Source organism: Lolium rigidum, chromosome 1, assembly GCF_022539505.1.
Source record: "Lolium rigidum isolate FL_2022 chromosome 1, APGP_CSIRO_Lrig_0.1, whole genome shotgun sequence".
NCBI classification, from domain to species: domain Eukaryota; kingdom Viridiplantae; phylum Streptophyta; class Magnoliopsida; order Poales; family Poaceae; genus Lolium; species Lolium rigidum.
Genome location: NC_061508.1, coordinates 199538599 through 199548016, shown reverse-complemented (window position 1 = coordinate 199548016; position 9418 = coordinate 199538599). Strand labels below are relative to the sequence as shown.

Genomic DNA, 9418 nt, shown 5'->3' with positions numbered 1-9418 from the left:
CGACGGACGACGCGGTCGTCGAGGGGAGGAGCCTTCACGCCGCCGGATTCGGCCGGTAGCTGCAGATCGGCGGTCGCGCCGCCGGAATCGGGGGAGATCCCGCCGCCGGGATGGGTCCACGTGGGCTGTGAGCTCCCGCTCGCCGTCGGTCGGTTTGGTCTCTCTCGGGTCTCCGCCTCGCCTAGGGTTTTGGGGCTGCTCGTTGTGCGGCTCTTTTGGTGGCGGCGGTTGGGGCGGTTTTCTTTCTTCTACGGAGATTTGGGGAGGGGATCTGCCGCGCAGGCGGGTCGTGAACGCTGGAGACGCAGGGCGGGATCGGGGGAGCCATGTCGTCGCTGAGCAGGGAGCTCGTCTTCCTCATCCTGCAGTTCCTCGACGAGGAAAAGTTCAAGGAGACGGTGCACAAGTAAGCGTGCTCTCTGCTCTCTACCCGACCCGATCAAGACCAAGGTTTTGGACCTATCTGCCTGCGCTTGTTGAAGCTGGGGTTTTTTACTTTTATTTTTCCCCCGTCCATTTTGGTCGCGCAGGCTGGAGCAGGAGTCGGGCTTCTACTTCAACATGAAGCACTTCGAGGACCTGGTGCAGGGCGGGGAGTGGGACGAGGTGGAGCGGTACCTCAGCGGCTTCACCAAGGTGGAGGACAACCGCTACTCCATGAAGATATTCTTCGAGATCCGCAAGCAGAAGTACCTCGAGGCCCTCGACAGGTAAGCTTCTCGTGCTCATTGCTGCTGCCGGGGATCAAATTCGATCCGTGCTCAACTGGATTCGTTTTTTTTGCAGGCATGATCGAGCCAAGGCGGTGGAGATACTCGTCAAGGATTTGAAGGTGTTTGCCTCCTTCAACGAGGAGCTATTCAAGGAGATCACGCAGCTGCTGACTTTAGATAATTTCAGGTATGATGGTTCCTTTGAAGCCTTTTTTCGTATAGCAAAATGCTTTGTGCATTGGGCCAATGTGGATGTAATTGTTGCCCTCAATGACCAACAGGCAGAATGAGCAGCTCTCCAAGTACGGAGACACAAAGTCTGCCCGCAACATCATGCTCATGGAGCTCAAGAAGCTTATCGAGGCAAACCCTCTCTTCCGGGACAAGCTTAATTTCCCTCCATTTAAAGCCTCAAGACTGCGCACATTGATCAATCAAAGGTGCTTTGCTGATTTAATATACTGTGTATGATGACATGCTTTCAGTTCCATGTTGCCATTTTATTTTATATATTCTTAAAGGGATGCAATCTGCTTGAACAGCGCTATTAGTGCATTTTCAGAGCAAATACGATTTTCTATGAGTAAGATTTGGTGTAAATTTGTGTACATAGCAGACAGCTCATGTTTTTATTTCAGTAGCCATATAAGTTGGAAAAAGAGCTGCTACAAAGCTGCTATACTGGGAGGTTTCCGTTTCTATTTTATTCCTTCTGGTTGTGTTTCCATCTTTCCTTCAAATGATGGATGAATAAGACAAACTGGTTTGTAGTGCTTTTATGGAAATAAACTTGAAGTTTAGCACCTTCATGATGTAAGGGATTTGTACTACTCCTATTATAGATTGTCCGACCAATTAGTTTGGAATTAAGTGGACCTGTTGCCTAAAAGGCTAAAACAGAATTATCATTGTTTAGTGCTTTGCCAAATGCTGGTTGTTGTTGTTGTGAGAAGGGAGTTGTCCTGTCCATTTCATAAATATTGTCAATGTTTTTTTTGAGGGGATATTGTCAATGTTAACTTCAGACATTTGATCGCTTGCATTTCTGTTGTTTTTCATAACTTGCCTGAATATTTTCAGCATCTCAGATACATTTCTGAGCCTTGGATCAACATCTAACAACTCGTATCTAACCACACTTCGTATATAACATAGAGAATTAAAACTGCGCATAGTATACAAAAATTGCACACTTTCAAGCGTGTTAATCTGTAAGACAACTGAGAATTAGCATAAGTTTTAGTTGTAAATGCTCATTTGTTCTACGACTTATCTTGGTAAATCTATTTGATTTAATTTTTCGTTCAAAGATTTATTTGCATTCAGTTGGATACTCCATATGGGTTTCCTAGTTAGCAGGTTTCTTCTAGAACATTACAATAAAGATAGGTACTTAGGTTGGTGGCGTGCCAATTTTTCATCTTGCTCTTTTTTTGCCTAGTATTCTAATTCACTGCTTATTCGCCTAGTATTTTAATGCACTGTTTTTTTTGCCTAGTATATCAACATGCAACGATTGGTCTTTTACTGTTTGCCATAATGAAGACGTATTAGACTTTCAGTATGCCTTCTCTTGCTTTAGTTTCTTGTAAAGGTTGATGTTAACCGGACTTGTTTGATTTCTTATGTCATGTAGTCTTAACTGGCAACATCAGCTTTGCAAGAATCCCAGACCAAACCCTGACATCAAGACACTCTTCACCGATCACTCCTGTGCTGCTCCTGCCAATGGAGCAAGAGCTCCTCCACCTGCCAATGGTCCTATGGTTGGACCAATCCCCAAGTCAGCTGGATTTCCTCCGCCAATGGGTGCTCATGCTGTACGTATTGCAGTAGTTGGACATTTTGACTTATTTTTATCGTCCTATCATTTACTATATTCTCAATCTTGCAGCCATTTCAACCTGTGGTTTCACCATCTCCAAATGCAATTGCGGGTTGGATGACAAATCCCAGTCCATCTTTGCCACACCCTGGCGTGGCACAAGTGCCACCTGGTCTTGTTCAGCCTCCAAACACAGGTAAGATAAAACAGCATTTCAGAACATAATGATGTCTCCCACTCCTGCAATTTTGATTGAATTTCCTTTGGATGCTCAATTTGTTTGCAGCGGCATTTCTAAAACATCCAAGGACTCCTACAAGTGCACCTGGCATTGACTATCAATCTGCAGATTCTGAACATCTGATGAAAAGAATGCGTGTGGGCCAGCCAGATGAGGTATTTGGATAAACTTGGAGTTAACTGTGTTTCTCCTCTTTACTCATTTCTGTAACATTGTATGATGAGCAAATATTGATACCCTAACAAAACTACTGTAGGTGTCATTCTCTGGTGCAAGCCATCCTCCCAATGTCTACAGTCAAGAAGACCTCCCCAAACAAGTTGTTCGCACACTCAATCAGGGTTCTAATGTCATGAGCCTAGATTTTCATCCTGTTCAACAAACCATTCTTCTAGGTACATGCTTAGAACACGTCACTTGGTTCCTGAATTATTACTCTATCATTGCATATTCTGCTGTATTTTTGATGTTTCTGTTGTAACGCAGTTGGAACAAATGTTGGTGACATCGGGATATGGGAAGTTGGTTCACGAGAAAGGATAGCGCACAAAACATTCAAAGTTTGGGATATTGGTGCATGCACCTTGCCTTTGCAGGTCATTAAATCAAAGATCATACTTGTTCAATTTAGTCCGTGTTACCAAATTTTGTTGTACTTTAAGCCTGTAGTCAGCAGCACTGTGACTTTCATTGGCATGTTCTGATGCGCAATCTGTGTTTTTCTGTGATCAGGCTGCACTTATGAAAGATGCTGCTATATGTGTCAATAGGTGTCTGTGGAGCCCTGATGGAAATATTCTAGGTACTAGAAAGGGCCATTTAAGTGCTATTGTTGACATATGAGCCAGTTTTAATGAGCCACTTTTAGCATTTTTATTAAATTGCTCTGTACTCAGGAGTGATCAAATTGTTGTCATGTTTCTTGCTAGTCTGCAAAATTGATTCTGTATTCTCGATTTGATTTTCAGGTGTGGCATTTTCAAAGCATATTGTTCAGACTTACACATTTGTTCCTAACGGAGAATTAAGGCAGCAAGCAGAGGTACATGCATAGCGATTGGAGTAGTTTTCATTCCACCCCCTTCCGGCCTGTTTGGTTAGGATGGAGCTTGGATTCAAGTCCATAGGTGGACTATGGCCCCGACTCCCTAGCGTTCCAACCTAATTTTCTTGTCCATACACCCTTTTAAATGTTCTAACTATTTGTCCTTCTGTAACTTGCACAGATTGATGCTCACATTGGTGGGGTTAATGACATTGCTTTCTCTCACCCCAACAAGTCCCTATCAATAATTACTTGTGGTGATGACAAACTTATTAAGGTGAGTTTACTAATGTAGTCATGGTGTTGCTGTTTTAGAATGAAGGAGAACATCCTTAGCATGTTTGTGCATTCTACATGCAGGTATGGGATGCTCAAACTGGACAAAAGCAATACACATTTGAAGGTCACGAGGCTTCGGTATACTCTGTTTGCCCTCACTACAAAGAAAACATTCAGGTAATTTCTGAATGATTTCATGTCTGGTATTCTCTCAAGATATACTCCATTTTGTACAGGTAGCATACTTATTTTTCTGGCAGTTGTCCATGATAGTGTCATGTCCGTGATAAAAGGCTTCTCTTAGCTATTTTGAATTCTATTAGTTTAATTTTGATATCCAACTGTTTTACCTAAACCATTTATACAACTTTACCTTCTCTGCAGTTTATCTTTTCTACTGCCATCGATGGAAAAATCAAGGCATGGCTATATGATTGTTTGGGCTCACGGGTTGACTATGATGCTCCTGGACATTGGTGTACTACCATGTCTTACAGCGCTGATGGTACAAGGTGAGAATGTGAAAAATTCAGTCAGCATGTTGAAGGATGAAAGATCTTACTATGTCACTTGTTTCTCATGTGCCAATCAAATATTTATGCTTCACTTCTTTTAAAAATTCAACTCCCATATAATGTTTGTTTTGAATTTTCCTTTCAGACTCTTCTCTTGTGGAACTAGTAAGGATGGCGATTCCCATTTGGTTGAGTGGAATGAGACTGAAGGGGCTATTAAGAGGACATACAGTGGCTTCAGGAAACGATCATTAGGTGTCGTCCAGTTTGACACAACGAGAAACCATTTTTTGGCTGCTGGAGATGAATTTGTTGTTAAATTCTGGGATATGGATAACACCAGTATACTAACAACAACAGATTGTGAGGGTGGATTGCCTGTAAGTATATTTCTGTGCTTTTTAATAAAACTATGCATATACCAGGGGTCTTGCTTAATCTCTACTAATTTATGCAGGCAAGCCCGCGCTTGAGATTCAATAGAGAAGGGTCTTTGCTTGCTGTTACAGCAAATGATAATGGGATAAAAATATTAGCGAACACCGATGGGCAGCGTTTGCTGAGGATGCTAGAGAGCAGGGTTTTTGAAGGCTCTCGTGGACCTCCTCAACAAATTAATACCAAGGTAATGCCACATATGTTTTTCATTACTGTTGCCTTTTGTCCTAGGGTTGTTAGGGCAGGGTATAAGTATTACATCGATTTGGTTCTGTGTTAGTTTTGTTCTTCCATTTAGTTTTAATTTGGCAATTACTGACGATCCTGTTAATAAATACCATGTTTTCACTTTTGTTTTTGATGCAGCCTCCAATGATCAACACCCTTGGTTCTGCTTCAAATGTATCTAGTCCTATTGCAGTGAACTCAGAGCGTCCTGATAGGATGTTGCCTGCAGTATCAATGAGCGGATTGGTTAGTTCTGAGACCCTTTCATGTTCTTCAATAGTGTTCTTCAATATGTTGGCTTGCTGAATATCCCAAACAAAATTTGCAGTCATCTATGGATGTTAGCAGAACACCAGATGTTAAACCAAGAATAACAGATGAGTCTGAAAAGATGAAGACCTGGAAGTTGTCTGACATTGTTGATTCAGGACATCTTCGGGCACGGCGTTGCCCAGATACAGCAGCTTCTGCAACCAAAGTATGTAGGCAATGTTGCATGCTTATCTTTTAGTATTTGTATGCTTTATTGGGTTATAAATATTGACCATGCAATTTCAACTTGAACATATGATCTGATCTTATTTTTAATTTAAAGTATAAATGCAGGATAATCATACTGTCTGTTCAATGTGTCTACGTTTGTCCTGTTTATTAGGAAACAATGATGCAATTTGTTGTTTCTTGTTATATCATTGGCAGCTAAGTAGTAGTCAAGCTGTTATGTTTATGCTCTGGGCAATATAAAATTTCTTCCTCCCAGAAAACGCAAGAGGCTTGCATCTCAATGTGTTGAAAAGGTTGGAAAGCAATGTGTAATTTATGACGAGTGACGTGTTTGTTTGTTTCCCCAACAGGTTGTCCGTTTGTTATATACAAATAACGGGATCGCCCTTTTGTCTCTTGGCTCGAATGCTGTTCATAAGCTATGGAAATGGCAACGCAGTGAGAGGAATCCCAACGGCAAGGTAGAATGGAGATTTTACTTGTTTGGATTTCAGTTGCAATCCGATTTGCGCTTACCTTCTGAATTATCTCTACTGTTTTTTTGTTAGTCTACTGCATCTGTTTCGCCTCAACTGTGGCAACCAGCAAACGGGATTCTAATGACAAATGACACCAGTGATGGCAACCCGGAAGAAGCAACTGCTTGCATTGCATTGTCCAAAAACGACTCCTATGTGATGTCTGCATCTGGGGGCAAAGTCTCACTGTTCAATATGATGACGTTCAAGGTAAATGGCTTCTCCAGCACATAGAACAATAAGCTAGTGCAATCCCCTCTCTCTCTCCAATGCACCTTTATGGTAATCATAGCTTCCTGATAAGTCATAACTTAGGGTAACGACAAGTATCGTAATTGGGTCTCTGACTTTTCTGATTAAATCTGTGAACCTTAGGTCATGACTACATTCATGGCACCTCCACCTGCTGCAACTTTCCTCGCGTTCCACCCACAAGACAATAATATCATTGCTATTGGGATGGAAGACTCGACCATTCAAATCTACAATGTCCGTGTTGATGAGGTGTGTTCTATTAGCCTGCGATCCTCACTTGAATTATAGTATATACTTTCTGTTAAATGATGTACTGCTTGTTTCACATTTTGTGCCTACTCTTGCTTTCAACTGCCCTATTTGATCATCAGAACTTATTTAATCTCTTTTGACATACAATTTCTAACGCTCAGAATTCTTTCGGGGACTAGGTCTGACGAGTATTTTTGCACTAAATCTTTGATTTAAGATTCATGTACTAATGCTGACTTAAATAAATTATTACATAGGTCAAAAGCAAGCTGAAGGGCCACCAGAAAAAGATTACTGGACTTGCATTTTCTCAATCAATGAATGTCCTTGTATCTTCAGGTGCCGATGCACAGGTATGAATTTTACTAACTATCTATGTGTATAATTCAGTTCATATTAGTTACATGCTAGTCATCTGATAGTCTATTTTTATTAAAGCAAAATTGTGATTGGGCAAACAACTAGTCAGATATCTGTTTCCAAATCATTGATTGATTGAATAAAATTTTGCAGCTATGTGTTTGGAGCATTGATGGTTGGGAGAAGAAGAAATCAAAATACATTCAACCCCCGGCAAATCGTTCCGGTGCTTTAGTTGGCGATACAAGGGTGCAGTTTCACAATGACCAAACACATCTTCTGGTAGTTCACGAAAGCCAATTGGCCATCTATGATGGAAATCTTGAATGCTCGCGCTCGGTTAGTCATCATCAAAATTCCTTATTTTCGTATCTGCACGTTACATTCACATTGTGTCTTGGACTAGGTTTACACTGTATCCCTGGGTTTTGTAACCATCTTCATTGATTTCTCCCTTTGTTACTTTGATATTGCAGTGGTACCCAAGAGATGCACTTCCAGCTCCAGTTTCGAGTGCAATATACTCCTGTGATGGTCTTCTGATTTACGCTGGATTCTGTGATGGTGCTATTGGAGTATTTGAAGCAGAGTCTCTTCGGTTACGTTGCAGGATTGCACTTTCTGCTTATGTGCCTCCTTCGATATCAAGGTATACCCCTTGTGGCACTGCTTGTTTTTATTTCCATACTCGTGTTTTGGTAGTTTTGTTCCAAGTAAATAGCTTATTACTGTTTGCCCTTGTTGCATACAGCGGGGGGAGTGTGTACCCTATGGTTGTCGCAGCACATCCATTGGAGCCTAACCAGATAGCAGTTGGCATGAGTGATGGGGCAGTTCATGTGGTGGAGCCATTGGATGCGGACCCGAAGTGGGGAGTTGCGCCTCCCCAGGACAATGGAAATCACCCGGCGATGTCATCAGCTCCAGCAGCATCTAACAACCAGGCATCTGATCAGCCAGCGAGGTGACTCAGGCCAGCAGGAAATTCATTAGCCCAAAGAATGGTAGGACGGTAGGAGATAGGGAGAAAGAAGAAACAGTTAGATTCATGAGTTGAGATGAGGTGCTGTGAAATGTATCCAGTCCCACACCATCTCCTTGCCTGTGGCAGCACAGGTGGGGTGGTGATTGATGATGACATGCCTAGTGTTATTTCTCTGGCCCCGAGGATTTAACCTCCTCACCTGGTAACATGATCGCATGACATGGCCATCATCTTTTCTCCTCGTTTGTAAAGCTTTTCCTGCTCTGAGCTAGTTGCTGGTACCTTAGAAGAAGCTGTTCTTTGTTTCCTGCCCATTTGTTTGTGGCGGTGGCTATTTGTAGTGTAAAATATGGTTGTCATGTTGGATGGTGATATTTGCTTGGCCTGAGGCAACGGATTCGATTTATTGTTCATCTTATTTCTTTAAGAGTTGTAATGTTTAGGATTTGACTAGGAAATATGCCCATGCCAATGGGAAACTAAAATGTCAATCTTCTCGGTTATGCCTGTTCTTTTTTTGTTTCTTCTTCCATCAGAGCACGTTCAAACAGAGTGCAATGGGAACGGCAAATTGGACTCTCTATACATTAACTTAAAGCTTTCTCTAGGAAAGACGTCTTTTCTGATCGCAGTGACGTTACTATGGGCTCTCTAATTTTCACTCTCCAAATCTCTTCACTGAGTTTAATCTATTGATTTCTTTAAACTACAAAAAGTATAAGCAAAACTATCCACATACAAAATTCATCCAAAGAATTAAAGTCACATTTTTATAGCAATTTTGAATATATTTTAATTTGAAGAGCAGTCTTTTGTGGAACGTAATTCTTGCAAGGAATTGATAAACAATTTCCGTGCCAAAACTTCCCTCATCTCTTTTGCTGGTAAAAAGCAGACTAATATGTACTATATGAAATATATAACTTCTATGTGAGGTTCAAAGCTTCGTTAAAGATGTACTGCATAATTGCGTTGTGGGGGATTTGGAATTCGAGAAATAGCTCAGTTTTTAATAGATTGATCTGGTTTGATATCAAACGGGTGTGGAGGTTGATCCTGTCCTATCTAAGGAATTGGAAAGTTTTATTGAAAGATCAAACCTAGAGGGAGGTAGATTTGTTTGCAGAAACATTGCTGACCCTCTTCAAGGTACCCCAGGCACAAATGCTGTCGAGCTGAAGTGCACCAGTTTCGATTGGATTTCTTCCTGGATTCCAGCTTTGAAGCTTGCACATGGTGAGAGAGCTTCTCTGGCATACT

General features: G+C 41.6%; 1 protein-coding gene across 1 annotated transcript; it reads left to right on the top strand.

The window, feature by feature from the left end:
• Positions 1 to 207: 207 nt before the first annotated feature.
• LOC124687761 (protein TOPLESS-RELATED PROTEIN 2) lies at positions 208 to 8571 on the top strand. Its single transcript, XM_047221513.1, has 25 exons — positions 208 to 406; positions 531 to 710; positions 787 to 900; positions 995 to 1153; positions 2350 to 2533; positions 2608 to 2734; positions 2825 to 2934; positions 3036 to 3174; positions 3266 to 3375; positions 3512 to 3581; positions 3748 to 3821; positions 4006 to 4101; positions 4185 to 4280; positions 4488 to 4615; positions 4764 to 4998; positions 5076 to 5243; positions 5423 to 5530; positions 5613 to 5762; positions 6139 to 6249; positions 6337 to 6516; positions 6682 to 6810; positions 7071 to 7166; positions 7327 to 7512; positions 7650 to 7822; positions 7925 to 8571. Exons 1-25 carry the CDS (start codon positions 327 to 329, stop codon positions 8139 to 8141), a joined length of 3420 nt encoding a protein of 1139 aa, XP_047077469.1. The 5' UTR covers positions 208 to 326; the 3' UTR covers positions 8142 to 8571.
• Positions 8572 to 9418: the final 847 nt, after the last annotated feature.